General features: G+C 58.2%; 3 protein-coding genes across 16 annotated transcripts; all 3 read left to right on the forward strand.

The window, feature by feature from the left end:
* The first annotated feature begins 153 nt into the window (after positions 1 to 153).
* Positions 154 to 5915, forward strand: LOC125993784 (hamartin). The gene is made up of 22 exons (XM_049762673.1): positions 154 to 264; positions 751 to 860; positions 1004 to 1110; positions 1211 to 1363; positions 1602 to 1746; positions 1834 to 1988; positions 2063 to 2136; positions 2213 to 2349; positions 2412 to 2494; positions 2574 to 2682; positions 2747 to 2826; positions 2894 to 2954; positions 3275 to 3489; positions 3555 to 3706; positions 3769 to 3812; positions 3934 to 4112; positions 4184 to 4366; positions 4426 to 4536; positions 4602 to 4733; positions 4804 to 4991; positions 5121 to 5228; positions 5394 to 5915. Exons 2-22 carry the CDS (start codon positions 752 to 754, stop codon positions 5854 to 5856), a joined length of 2988 nt encoding a protein of 995 aa, XP_049618630.1. The 5' UTR covers positions 154 to 264; position 751; the 3' UTR covers positions 5857 to 5915.
* A 382-nt stretch (positions 5916 to 6297) lies between these two features.
* ak8 (adenylate kinase 8) lies at positions 6298 to 9771 on the forward strand. 6 transcript variants are annotated; one of them, XR_007490402.2, is made up of 14 exons: positions 6301 to 7096; positions 7187 to 7271; positions 7372 to 7421; positions 7477 to 7587; positions 7663 to 7731; positions 7809 to 7890; positions 7967 to 8038; positions 8104 to 8301; positions 8386 to 8508; positions 8807 to 8896; positions 8962 to 9103; positions 9176 to 9296; positions 9375 to 9474; positions 9567 to 9771. XR_007490402.2 is itself a non-coding variant. In XM_049762729.2 (14 exons), exons 1-14 carry the CDS (start codon positions 6992 to 6994, stop codon positions 9666 to 9668), a joined length of 1332 nt encoding a protein of 443 aa, XP_049618686.1. In that variant the 5' UTR covers positions 6301 to 6991; the 3' UTR covers positions 9669 to 9771. The 6 variants fall into 6 exon arrangements, 4 of the variants coding, with proteins under 4 accessions (XP_049618687.1, XP_049618688.1, XP_049618686.1 ...); XM_049762729.2 differs by having other exon boundaries at positions 8429 to 8508; positions 8807 to 8873; positions 9176 to 9244; XM_049762728.2 differs by having other exon boundaries at positions 6302 to 7096; positions 9176 to 9244.
* Positions 9772 to 9920: 149 nt separating this feature from the next.
* On the forward strand, positions 9921 to 13783 carry tti2 (TELO2 interacting protein 2). Of its 9 annotated transcripts, none has more exons than XM_049762706.2 (11): positions 9921 to 10053; positions 10930 to 11032; positions 11114 to 11564; positions 11630 to 11802; positions 11873 to 11939; positions 12040 to 12168; positions 12253 to 12345; positions 12406 to 12587; positions 12662 to 12805; positions 13219 to 13387; positions 13482 to 13783. In XM_049762706.2, the coding sequence occupies exons 2-11, from the start codon at positions 10995 to 10997 to the stop codon at positions 13659 to 13661; spliced, it is 1626 nt and encodes a 541-aa protein (XP_049618663.1). In that variant the 5' UTR covers positions 9921 to 10053; positions 10930 to 10994; the 3' UTR covers positions 13662 to 13783. The 9 variants fall into 9 exon arrangements, with proteins under 9 accessions (XP_049618663.1, XP_049618669.1, XP_049618665.1 ...); XM_049762712.2 differs by having other exon boundaries at positions 11118 to 11564; XM_049762705.2 differs by lacking the exon at positions 9921 to 10053 and adding an exon at positions 10196 to 10552.
* Positions 13784 to 13817: the final 34 nt, after the last annotated feature.

Raw genomic sequence — 13817 nt, forward strand, 5'->3', positions numbered from 1 at the left:
TTCCTTCCTTCCTTCCTTCCTTCCTTCCTTCCTTCCTTCCTTCCTTCCATCTATCCATTTTCTGACCCGCTTCACCCTTCATTTCGTTTGGGGCTTTTTTTCACTTGAGAAAAACTCGAGCGTTGACTTTTCCACACTTTTTCTCATTGCCCCGAACGCCGCTCGAAGCATTGACTGACAGGCGCAGGTGTCGGATTGCCCGTTGTGGGCGGGACATTAGATGCTCAACATGGCGGCGTCCTGCTCTGCTCAACGCGTCTGAAGGTAACCCCCCCCCCCAAAAGTAGACAAACTTTGAAATCTTTCAACCTTATGGCAACGAGCTCGCGTTAGCGTTGACGTCACCGCGAGTCGCCCGTGGAGCTGGTTGGCTCATCGAAAGCCATTTCATAACAATAATGGCTTTGTGTTTGCGTGACAGCTGTTAGCATGTTAGCTCTGCGCAAGGCTAACCGAGTGGCTGCTGCGCAAGCCTGTTGCGCACGTGACTGAGCAAAGGTGGCTGCGCGTGATATTAGGAAGTGGCTAACTTGACAAATAAGTTGAAATGGTTCGGTTACCATAGTGACGTGGGACCACCTAAACTTCCATTTGAAATGGCTGTTGCTGCCTCTATTGCATCATTCAAACTTTGGAGGGTTTAGTTAACGTTGTGATGATTATTTTTTCCTAACTATGCATAATCCATAAAAACTGTTTGTGTGTTGGGGCTTTGTGTTTATTCATGAGTGTGTTTCTTGGTATGCGCAGGATGTCCAAGGAGCAGGTGAGCATTGGTGAGCTCCTGCTCTCATTGGACAGTTCAGACCTACAGGAGGCGGAGCAAGGCCGAGTGGCAATTAGCCACCAGCTGAGTTCAGGTGCGCTACCTGATCCGAGCGGCCTTAACAGTAGCCTCGACCGCCCGCCCGCCCGCCCCCTCGCTTGCATGCGCACGTGGGTGCCTGCCTTTGGGTCACTTTGTGTGGCTGTTGGCCATGTTGACGGCAATGTGTCCTGGCAGACAAAGGAGGCGCTGTGCTCAGCAGTCTGGTGGATTTCTACTTGAACTCTTCTTCATGTGCCTCGGCTTTGACGCTACTCTCCTCCATCCGAGAACCTCTACACAAGGTTGCGCGCACGCGCGCACACACGTTGTTTTCTGCACATTGGTGTCGCCTCCCTTTTAATATAGCATGGCCGTCCGTGTGCGTCGGCGTGCTCCTCTCAGGCCCTGCTGGACAAACTGAATGAGGCGGTGTGCAGGCCGGCGAGCCGGTTGGCCGCCGTCACTCTGCTCGGTCACGTGATCAGCGGGCAGCCGCCATGGATTCATCACGTCAGCCGATCGCCTCTGCTCACCTCGCTGCTGCGCTGCCTCAAGGTGAAACGCACGCACGCGCGCACGCTAAACTCATGCGCAGACGCACTCGTGTGAAGAACATCTCCGGATTGAAGGCTGGTGTGCTCCAAGCGGATGGGGAAGAAGCTTCTCCGCGCTTTTGTCTCCAGTAGACTCCATTAGGCCAAGAGCATGAAAGAGCCGCCCGCGGCTGCTTATTTACTTTTGTCTTGGAGTCGCGTGTGAAATAGCAAACAAGCTGCCACGTTGTGCCTTTTAGAGCGACGGCGATGTGATGATGCTGGTCCCTGGAGTGCTGGTGATCGTGACGCTCTTACCCATGATCCCTCAGGCCGCCAAGCAACACATCTATGACTTCTTTGACGTCTTTGGACGCCTGGCATCATGGAGCCTCAAAAACCCCGGTGATGCGTGCAGGCAGCAGTTAGCGTCTTAGCTGGTCCCTTTCATATTTGCGCTTGTAAACGTGAGTTGCGCCCGCCGCCGCACAGGCCACGCGCCCGCGTCCCACCTGGTCCACCTTCACGCCGGAGCGTACGCCTTATTCCACCGCTTGTACGGAATGTTCCCGTGTAACTTCCTGTCGTACTTGCGCCTGCACTACAGCATGAAGGAAAACCTGGACACCTTCCACCGTGTGGTCAAGGTACACGGTTGACGCCGCGAGTTGACCCTGTGTGACCAATGTTGTTCATGTTCTTTTTTTGGGTCCCGTGTCAGCCAATGTTGGACCACGTGCGTGTTCATCCTGAGCTGGTGAGTGGGACTCAGGACTCGGAAGTGGATCCTTCCAGGTCAGTTGGTGCCCCCCCAAGTCACCCTGCGGACTGATGAGAATTTTATTTTGAAATCTCCAATTTGTGGCATCAGGTGGCGTGGCTACGAGGTTCACGACATCATCGTGGAGTGCTCCCGAGTCTCCCTGGACCCTCTGGAGTCCTCTTGTGATGAGCACACACTAGCCCCGCCCCTACCCGCTCACCTTGACCAAACCTGCCTCGTCGGCGGTGAGTCACTTGCGCCCTTCACCTTGCCGTCTGTCCCTGACCGCTGCCGGTTGTCTCCTCAGCGTGCGGCAGCGAGGACGCCGCCCGGACGCACGCTTGGTCCCTCTCGGAAAGCGTGCTCCACGTGGACCGCCCGGACGTGCGTGTGCGTAGCGTGTGAATGACGTGGCAGATGTGACCGTTTCTGTTGCACGTTTATGGTGATGATATGGTCACGTGTTCAGCTCGACGTCACATGGAGCCCCTCCTCTCAATGTGGTTTGTCGACCCCGCCTCCGGAAAAGGTGGCCGTAAGCCCCGACCACCCCCTGAATAGAAACAACTCGCTTTCAGGTGACACATACACATCCAGCACACTATATGTGCATGCTTGTCTACATGCTTGGTGTGTTTTCAGGTGCAAAATGTGCATCGCCGTGCGCGGGCCCAGCCACAGGCGACGGTTCAGACAGCGCCCGGCGTGCAGACGTTTCCCAGGTGCCGCTTTTCCAGCCTTGTCTTTTGGAGGAGCAGCAGCAGGATGAGCTTCTGTCACTTCCCGCAGGTCCGAGAGCAGCCCATCAGTATGGAGGCCGTGGGGCCAGCGCTTCGCCATGCCGTTGAAGGTGAGCTCAAGCGCCGGGCTCCGCCCCGAAGCCAGGCCCATCACCTTTGATTGGATGCTCCGCCCAAAACCATCCATCCATCCATCCATCCATCCATCCACCCACCCATCCACCCACCCACCCACCCATCCATCCATCCATCCATCCATCCATCCACCCACCCACCCACCCACCCATCCATCCATCCATCCATCCATCCATCCATCCATCCATCGCATTGTCAACACACCCCTTTGACTATCCCACTCTGCCTCTGCATCATTCGACCCGCCCACCCAGCAGTGTCACCTGTCCCCTCAGACCTTTTCTTTTCTCTCCAGCAGGCCCGGCCTGCCCAGCGCAGCCCCGCCCTTCTTCCTCCCTGCCTTCCCTCCCCCTCACCTCCACGCCCGCCCGCCGCCAAATCCCACCCGTGTCCGACTTAGCCCCTCCCCCTCCCTGCCCCGATTCGCCGGGCCCCGCCCCCGCTTACGACTTCCTGTTTGAGTTGGCGCTTCCCCGCGCCGCCCTTTTGTTTGTGAAGAACAAGGCGCAGGTAACCGACCTCGGCCCGGTCGACGGCCGCGTCGATGACCTCGGCGCCGCTTTTTGCCCGTGCAGGAGGCGCAGCGGAAGATGGCGGCCCAGCACCGTGAGAAGCGTGACAATGACGAGGAGGGAGATCTGACCGCTGCGTCTCCTCTGGACTTGTTGGACTGCCTCATTGCCCACGGACACGACACGCACGCTGCTAGCGTTAGCCTTAGCCGGAGGTGACGCAAAATTAAAAGCAAGCGCATCACTGCCCAGTAATTGAATTCATTTTTGTATGCAGGTCTTCGGCCTCGGGCAAGCTGTTGGATCGCAACCCTTTTGCAGGTAAACGTGAAAGCATGAAAGAAAAGCAAAGGCCTTGGCTGTTGATTTTTTTTTTTTTTTTTTTTTGATTTGATTTTCATGGATTGATATGAACGTCCGAAATTGGCATGTGCACACACACGCGTGTCAGGAGGCTGCGCGCAGGCGGAGGACGCGGAGGCGCTGCGGCGAGGCCTGCAGCTGGCGCAGGCTCAGCTGCTGTACGAGCGCTTCAAACGTCAGCAGCACGCCATCAGGAACCGACGCCTCCTACGGCGGGTGGTCAGCGCCGCCGCGCTGGAGGAGCGGACCGTCGCCATGGTACGGTTGGTATCGGCGCTCGCCCGTGGCTACTCCATGCCGGAGGTTGTGCTTTTCCGCCGCTCGGGCAGTGCGCTCAGCTGGCGCTGCAGGACGAGGAGACGAGGGCGCTGACCAGCAGCCTGGAGGCCGAGCAGCGGCGCTGCGCTCGACTGCGGCTGGACGCCGGCAAGCACGGGCAACAGCTGCAGGCGCACGTGCAACACTTGCTCCGGCAGGAGCAGGAACATCGCGCGCAACGTCTGGCGCTGCAGGTGAGTGACGCTCACGCCCTCCTGCAATTGGTTGACAGTTGACCGATTGGCCGTTCCAGAGCGAGCTTCAGGAGTGTCAGGTGAAGATGAGGGATTTGGAGACGCAGCTTCAGAAGGCCAGGCACAGGGCTTCCGAGGCCGAGCGCCACTTGAGCCGGCTGTCGCTCAAGGTGAGCGGGCGAGGGCGGCTCCACTGTCAAATGCAGGCCATGACTGCGACCATGTCCCGTTTCAGTTGAGGAGCAGCGACGAGTTGCGCCGGCAGAGCTTCCTGCTCAACCGACAACTGATTGTGCTCACAGAAACCAACAAAGCTCTCACGCGCCGACTGGACGCACTGCAGCCGCCGCCACGCCACCGCCGCACTGTCGGTACACGCGCGCCGACGGGACGTTTGAGCTCACCGTAGCGAGATGTGCACGCAATTTGTTCCCCAGGAGGCAAGCGAGCCGGGCGGCGGCGCCCGCCGAGAGTTCGGTCGTTCCAAGGAGGCGGAGCAGGAGCACAGGCAGAAGCTGGAAGCGGCCAATCACAGAGCGGCCGAGCTGGACAAGCAACTGGCCCACAAGGAGACGCTCGTAGAACTTCACAAGGAGCTGTTGGACGACCACAAGAGGCGCAGCAGGTTTGTCTTTGTCTGTCTGTCTGTCTGTCTGTCTGTCTGTCTGTCTGTCTGTCTGTCTGTCTGTCTGTCTGTCTGTGAAAAGGGTGTGTCCTGAAATGCACGCACTTGCTCTCTCTTCTGTCTTGTCAGGGGGGAGCTGTCAGCATGCGAGGCCCAATGCACAACGCTGCGGAAGACCGTGCAGAGTCTGCAAAGCGAGATGCTTCACCTCTACAGCGTCGTGGATGCTCTCAGCAGGTCAAACACACACACACACACACACACACATCTTCACATGATGAGGTCAGCACGCAACCATTTCGACGTCATTCCGTTGTCGTGGTACTTGTGCAATGGTGAGGTCACAGGAAGCGGAGGCCTTCTCATGACAACAGCCTGATGTCATCATCTTTTGTCCCGCAGGCCCGCCCTGGAAGAGCCCGATCTCCGGACGTCCTCTTCCTCGGTCATGAACAGCGCGTGCCGCCTGTCCACTTCGCCCCTCCTCTTCCCCGCCGGCGCTTCGTCGTCGTCGCCCCTCTCGCCGTCCCCCAACCAGTCGCCGTTGGCGATTGGCTCCTTCCTGGAGCAGAGGGCCTGGCAGCTCTTCAGACCGGCCAATCACAGTCCGGAGGAGGCGGTGGCGGCGGCGCAGCCAGAGAACAAGGATGATGAGGATGACCGAGACGACGGTGAAGATGAAAAGCTGAAGGAAGATGAGGAGGTCCGGACAGGAAGTCCGGGCGGTGACGGCGACCTCCTGGCAGGAAGTCCTCCGGTGCGGGCCCGCCTGTCGGCCCCGCCCTCCGGCCCGTCACCGGCCATCGTGCCAAGGCGGCGCGAGCTGAGCATCATGGACTACGACCACGTGACGGCACACATGTGACGACAGCCGTTTTGATTCTCGTCAATGAGAAGGCGAGAAAATAAAGGGATTAAACCTCACGCCGCCGTTTGGGCTTTTATTTCGGGTCACGTGCAACACAAGTGATGAAGTTCATTTTCTTAAAATGTTTTCCTCTTTTATCCTCCAGGAGGGTTTTTTTTCAGTTTTTCCTTGCCCCCTGGGAGTTTAAGATCAGGGTTGATGTTGAGAGTAATTGTCAGTTATTGTACATGTGAAGCCCTTTGAGACTTGCTTGTGATTTAGGGCCATATAAATAAACTTGACTTGATCTGAATGGACAAATGTCATTGAAATAATAAAAAAAGAAAGTGGTTTAATTCGCTATTGTATTTTTATCCATCTCTTGTGGCTGTTCCCCCCCCCCACTATTACCACCACCACACTCCGTCCGTTTGACGCGTTGACTTGTGTACGTCAACCATGTGACGTCTGTTGGTGACGTCATGACGCTACGCAAACGCAGACAGAGTTGCCGGGACGACGATCAAGGCGTCCCACCGCGGCGGAAAGAGCAACGAGACTTTTCTTCCAGGTAAAAAATGGGAATTTTACGAGTACGGAGTCTATCCCTCAAATTTGAGTTACCCTACTCTGAGATTCCAGGACAGCTGATTGTTTTCAACAGTTGGGCTAACGCGAAGCTAAGCTAACTCTGAAGCTACGCTGCCAAGCCCGACTCCAGTCTTTTGTGGCACCTTTGGGCTTTTCAAAATGCGAGGCTCGTTTCAAGTCTTATGTCATAATCAAGTATCTGCCTGCCTGCCTGCCTGCCTGCCTGCCTGCCTGCCTGCCTGGCTGGCTGCCTGCCTGCCTGCCTGCCTGCCTGCCTGCCTGTCTGTCTGTCTGTCACTATTCCGCGCATTCTGTCTGTCTGTCACTGATCCGCCCATCCATCCATCCATCCATCCATCCATCCATCCATCCATCCATCCATCCATCCATCCATCCATCCATCCATCCATCCATCCATCCATCCATCCATCCATCCATCCATCCATCCATCCATCCATCCATCCTTCCTTCCTTCCTTCCTTCCTTCCTTCCTTCCTTCCTTCCTTCCTTCCTTCCTTCCTTCCTTCCTTCCTTCACCCAAGCCATCCATCTGGTCTTCCCGATGGAGTCCAAAGCGATGATGATGGAGGAGAGCGTTCAGCCCCTCCGAGTCCCCCCTCAGATGTCCATCTACGCCGACCAGCACAACATTATCCACCTGGTGCAGGTGAGGCACCGCAAAGGTTTGCTCATGGATGGCGCCACTCGCTCAGATGTCACTCACGAGCGGGTCACTTGACTTCCGCGTTGCTCTCAGACCATGGTATCTAGCCTGGCTGTGGACCAGCCCGAAGACCCCATCGCATACCTTCTGCTTCTGCTGCAGGACAGCAGCGTGCACGGTCAGCCACCTCGCCGTCCTCGACTCAAACGAACAGCATATGGCGCTGTCACTTAACACCTTGGTGCTCCTTGCATTCAATTTGCTTTGCCGCGTGTCAGTTCCCAGGGTGGTCCTGCTGGGTCCCCCCGCCGTGGGCAAAACCACTCTGGTGAGTCGAGCCATCGTGACGTCGGCGTCACATGACCGAAACGTGTCTCCGTCAGGCCGGGCGACTGTGCGCCGACCTGGGAGCTGTGCACGTCACCATGGAGACGCTCCTGGACGACCCATCGCCTCTGGGCCAAGAGGCGCGCCGCCATGCGCTCAAGCAAGAGGTACGTGTATGCGCGCGCGTGCATGCGCCACACCTCCCCGGCTCAACAGGCGCGTTTGTGCGTGCGCGTGCTCAGGAGGTGCCTGACGATCTTCTGGTGAGCTTGATTCAAGGCAGACTCAAAGAGTCTGACTGCTTCAACACGGTACGGGCACAGGATCATGTTTCCATTTGGGGTTTTTTTTTTCCGCCCGTTTGAGGGCGCTGTTTGGTGCCTTCCAGGGCTGGGTGCTGGACGGGCTCCCCCAAACTCGGCTGCAGGCTCGCAGTCTCCAGCAGGGCGGCGTCATTCCCAAACACGTGGGTAGGTTTCTCCTGTGCCCCTGTTTGGGCAGCTGTTTGCGTGTCTGGAAGTGACGTGAGGCGGCGTGTCGCGGCAGTTCTGCTGGTGGCCGGTGAAGACGTTCTCCTGGAGCGCCACCGTGGCAGGCTGCTGGACCCGCTGACCGGAGGTAGCTGCTTGCGGCCCGGCAGGCTGAACTGCGCCGGCGTGACGCGGCTTCCTGTGCTCGCTCAGACGTGTACCACGAGACCTTCGCGCGACCCTGCGAGGAGGCGGCGCGGCGCGCCGAGAAGAGCGCCGACGCCCACGTCGGGGCTCTGAGAGCCCACCTGCAGCGCTACCGTTGCAAGGTCACCGGCTTGAGCTCCGCCTACCGACACATCCTCACCACAGTGGACGCCGACCAGCCGCCGCTCGACGTTTACCAGCAAGGTCAAAACCAAAACGTTTTCCGAGAAGGCGTCGAACTTACTGAAAATTGTGCCCGCCCTCCCGCCCGCACGTGCGTGCGTGCAGCGCTGGCCTTCCTGCGGACTCGGCGCTGTTCCCGAACTCCCAGGGTTCTCCTGTTGGGGCCGCCGGGTTCAGGGAAGAGACTTCAAGCCAAGATGCTGGCAGACAAATACAAGATGGTGGACGGTATGTGCGCGCACACGTGAACGCACGCGCACTGACGCCTCGTCCGTCGCACTGACGCCTCGTCCGTCGCACTGACGCCTCGTCCGTCGTACTGACGCGTCGTCCGTCGCACTGACGCCTCGTCCGTCGCACTGACGCCTCGTCCGTCGCACTGACGCCTCGTCCGTCGCACTGACGCCTCGCCCGTCGCACTGACGCCTCGCCCGTCGCACTGACGCCTCGTCCGTCGCACTGACGCCTCGTCCGTCGCACTGACGCCTCGCCCGTCGCACTGACGCCTCGTCCGTCGCCTTCTCAGTCTGTTGCAGTGACCTCCTTCGTTGGGCCGAAGCCGACCCGTCTTCAGTGGGAGAAGAAGTTCGAACGTACGTGCAGCACAACCGGACGGGTGAGCGGAGCTTGCTGGCAATTCCGACGGCCAGGGCTTCTGAGGCATTTGTGTGTGTTTTCCAGTTCCAAAAAGTGTCACTTTGAAAGTCTTTCAAGAGCGACTGGACCGTGCGGACTGCAGCCAGCGCGGTTGGATCCTTCACCACCTGCCGTGCGACCTGCAGCACGCCAAACACTTAACGGAGTCCCTCAACGCCCCCAACAGGTTACAAGTGCGCGCGCGCGCACGCACGCACACAACAACTCTCATTTTGTGACTTGTGTGTGTGTGCGGCAGAGTTTTCTTCCTGGAGTTGACTGACGACGTTTGTTTACAAAGAACCACAATCACCCCGGTTCATCCCAGGTCAGTTGCGACGCCAAATCAAATGCTCTCTCATCGAAGCAACCTTTCAATGGTGCGCCTCAAAACAAAAATCCTCAGTACACGATTGCCAACGCAGCCATTTGGTCACGTGATGTCGCTTTTTGTTCAGCGTCCACGCGGCACCTGGCGACGTCAGCCAATGTCTTGACAACACACGTAGTGTCACGCAAGCGCTCGGTGTGTACAGGACACACACCGCAGGCCTGCAGGTACACACGCGCGCGCGCACACACACTGATCCACTGATGATCCATCTTCATTTGTGGCATTGAGCTTTGTATGTGCGTGCGCGTGTGTTTAGTGTGTGTTTCCAGATGGCGTGCACGTGGATGCAGATCAGGATCCCCAGTGTGTGTTTGAGGCTTTAGACAAACAACTCACCATACAAACACACGCACATTGACACACACACGCAGTTCAACGTTTTTCTGTCTCTCTCTCTCTATCAATCTCTGGAGCTGTCCAATCAATGTCAATAAAATCAGTGCCCATGCCTGTTGATGTCACGACTCGTCCCCGGTTGTTTTATGCTATGTAGGTTGTCATGGTTTCTGTCCGCGTCTGTGTACTCGCCCCTCCCTTCCTGTGTCAACTCCCAATCACAGTCACCTGGGCCTCTCTCGTTCCCCGTCTCGTCTCGTATTTAAGTCCTGTCTGCGTGTCACTCCACTCCCGGTCGGGTCGTTGATGTTGTTGTGTTAATGATGTTCTTCATGTCTTTTGTCTTTGTCGGTCAATCCTGTTGTTGGTTTTACGTCTCTGTTCAGTTTCCCTGCTTGATTTTGTTAGTAAGTTATGTCGGTTTACCGAGTCTGTTAGTTTGATTGTTTGAGGGGTGCGTGCGTGCGTGCGTGTGTTGATGCTCATCCGTAGCGATGGTGAACTGAAGCGTGACTCTTTGAAGGCAAGCGGGGGTCAAAGTGGCGTGGCGTGGCGTGGCGTGGCGTGGCGCGGCGCGGCGCGGCGCTTCAATAGCTCGATGGCGCCATCAAGCGGTAAACGATACCACCGAATGATTGTCGGCTCCACAGCAACAAGAAAGCCAATGGTAGCAATCATGTTTGCGTTTGAGCTGTAGGTGTGTAGCGCAAATGGGACTTGACTAAGAAACGGTGTCATACCATCGCTCCTGAGCAGCTTTGCGACTTTGACGACGCAGCTTCGACCCGAGGAACCTTTCGCGACGGACAGCCCGTTTGCCTTGTTTTTATTTCCGGGGTACACTTTTGACTGACGGACGCTGGGCCCGAGGCGGAGCCGTGCCTTGACGCTCTTCTCTTTTTGGAGGTGTTTACATTCTTTTTTTGTCCTCATCCAAATGCTTCCTACAAGCGTCTTCTTGTAAAAGGTCAACTCAACAGGAATGTATATATTTATTGCGCACCGCTGATGTGCTTAAACTAAGTACGACTTTTAAGCGCGTCTTATCTTTGTGTCGTGCGGTGTTTCCAATCCGAAATTCGTATCGAATTTAAAGATGGATTTTGGCCTTTCGGTGGTTAAAATAGTGAAAATCCAAATGATTCTGTAGAGGTGGAGCGGTTGATCCACAACTGCACGATTATCAACTTGTACTCGTCTTGTACCTTGGGACTCGATTTGTCCCAGAATAAAATATCGATTTGGCATCGGGTGGATCTACCTCCGAAATTCTCCCTTTCCAGGTGCAGCTTCCCTCTTTTTGTTCGGTCGTCATCAAGAGCGCGCGAGAAAATAGTGAAATTTGGGGATGTTGTTTCCAAAGCTGTCAATGAAATCAAAACAAAGGTTTGAAGAGTAAACGATGTCACAAGACAAAGAGTGAAACAACAGTATGGGTGTGAGCCTCTAACTTTGTGTGTGTGCCAGCCAGCCAGCCATGACGGACTTTTCCCGGTTGTTTGATGAGCTTGAGCTGGATGACGATGAGCGGCCCCTCTCCTCCGCCTTGCTCCCACCCGTCGCCGCGCTCCTCCCTGAGCTGCGGCGGCGTTTGGTCAGCCGACCCCCGGACCCAAGTCTGTCCATCCGCGGAATGGGCCGGCTCCTCCGAGCGGCCGATCCCCTTTGGCTGCTGGGCCCGGCCGGCGGACCGGAGGCGCCGTATGTCTCGGTGGTCTGCGCTCTAATCAGCCGCGCCGCCCCGCCGCCCGATGACGTCCCCGCGCCGCAACCCTACGCGTCCAATGTGGCCGCCGTGGCTGCTGCCCTGCAAGCGCTGCTGGCAAAACTGCAAGCGGCGGGGCCTGACCGGCGCGTCCGGACCCTGACGCTGGCCCTGGCCCCCCACGTCTGCGTGTTTGCTGCCCCGCACATGGAGGTCAGTTTCACAATGAGACACGCGACCATGCCTATTTGTGTGTGAATTGTCTTTCACGCCCGCAGGAGCGAGCGTGGACCAGCCGTGCTTCCAGAGAGGCGTGTGGCCGCCTGGAATCGCAATTGTTGGCAGCGGGAGGTTGGCTAGACTCCACCCACATGCTGACAGGCGGCGGCCCTGACGGCGAGGCCGGCATCCTGGGGGCGGTCCTGGATGTGGTGCGGCCAACGCTCGAAAGGTGAGGGTACCCGCCGTCACACCACGTCGCTCCTTCGGGAGCTGTTAACCGACGAGCGCCCGCGTTTCAGGGAAGCGCGGCGGCAGTGCGACCGAGTCGATGAGGTGGACTCGGCGTTGGCGTGGACGCTCCTGCGGGTGGGTCGCGCGCGGGCGGGCGGGCGGGCGGGCGAGCCGGCCGCCGGGCCCGTCGTCCCGTCGGCCCGGCCTTGAGTGCTGTCGTTGTGAGCGTGCGCAGGTGCCGCGCCCCTTCCTGGCACCTGTGCTGCCCCGCCTCCTGGGCCCCGCCCTCCTCCTCAGCGACCACCAAGGCGGTGACAAGTGCATGCTGGGAATTCGCTGCCTGCACCATATTGTCAGCAACACGGTGGGAGCACACACTCAGCCGGCCGCATGTCTCGTGCCTGACTGACCGGCTGGCGCCATTTTGTCACTCCCGCTCAATCGGCAGGCTGCCAGCGAGCTGCGCGCGTTGAACCGGGCGGACGTCATGTACGAGGCGCTTTTCCGACATCTGCACGGCACTGACGCTGACGTCATGCAGGTAACGAGGTAACAAGGTAACGCCCGCGCTACCGTGCTCACCCTCGCTCACCTGGCCTAGCTGCTCCTGCCTTGCCTCTTGGACCTGCTGGCCGTTTTGGAGAGTCCCCCTTCGGCAGCCCCCCGCGGGGCGGCCCCTCGCCACCACCGTGTGCTGCGCCTGCTGCTCACGCGCATGGAGGCCGAGCACAAGGTGGCGCTCAGGAGAGTCTACGCGCAGGCGCTGCCGGCCTACCTGCACAGGTGTGCCTGCCTGCGTGCGTGCGTGCGTGTGTGTGCGTGCGTGCCCAGCCCTTTCACACCCCCTGTGCCTTTAGGATGGGTGTGAGCGCGTGTCGCCACTTTGCCCGTCTGAGTCGCGTGGTCCCAGCCTACCTGGAGGTCGGCGACGGTCTCGAAGAGCTCACCCGACTGTACACCCTGGAAGCCCTCTGGCAAATCCTCACGGCGGCGTGGCCACGGTCAGACTCCATTTGGCCGTTCTCTGCTGCTTCTGAAATGACTTTGTGAAGCAATTTGCTGAGCGCAAGCAAACGGAGAAAAGACGTTTTGATAGGGCGCCCGCCCGTCGGCAGCGTTAGCGCCTTGAGCTAACTGTCGTTTGAAATCATTCATTCATTCCCGGTTGCCTGAGCCACTTTGAGCGTTTCCATCCAACAAAAAAAAAAAAGTCCTTGCCTCGTTTTCAACTCGTTTTGAATGCAACTTTCGGAGTGACGCAAAGAGCGGCGAGCCTCCGCAATGACGACAAACGTGTGCTTGTGCTGAGCCAAACTGGCAGCCACCATGCTTGCTTCAAAGTCCTTTTCAGAAAGTGTGAAAGAAACGCCGAAAGGCGTCTTGTGAAAATTTTGACTGTGGAAAAGTGTGGCAGTTGCGGCTCAGCGCGCGCCATCGCCATGTGGCTCCCGTGTTTGCTGCGTCTGCTGGTGGACGCCGAGTGGCCCGAGCCCCGCCTCCGCCCCGACGTCTGCCGCCGGCTCGGCCGCCGGGCCGCCCGATGCGTGGCCCTGCTGGATGCCGCCGCCCGCGGACGCCTGCAGGTAGGTGAACACGACGCTGGTGCGTCTGCGTTTTCTGTTTGCCGCATGTGTACGGCTGGCGCCGTTTCTAGCTAACACGAGCGTTTTGGGTCAGTGCGCGCTGGAGCAGGTGGACGCCGGCTGTTGTACTCCCGAGGTGGCGAGTCTCCTAGCGACGGTAACAGTGGCGAGCGGCAAGAGCCCATCCCGTTGCCCCGTCTGCTCCGACGGCGCCTGGACCCGAGCGGAAGCGTCGGCACGTCTGTGCGCGTGCCCGAGCGCCACGCCCGAGTGAGGCCTCCTCCGACAATCCCGGCCGGCCGCTCGGACTTTGACCTCCTCTGGCGCTGGCCGGCTCTTGACCTCCGCCGGCGCGAGCTCGTCAATTGAAATTCGATAAACCAAAAATGAAAAGTCTTTTTTTTTTTCTCCATTGTTTTCACCCATTCTA

The sequence above is a fragment of the Syngnathus scovelli genome, chromosome 3, assembly GCF_024217435.2.
Source record: "Syngnathus scovelli strain Florida chromosome 3, RoL_Ssco_1.2, whole genome shotgun sequence".
NCBI classification, from domain to species: Eukaryota; Metazoa; Chordata; class Actinopteri; order Syngnathiformes; family Syngnathidae; genus Syngnathus; species Syngnathus scovelli.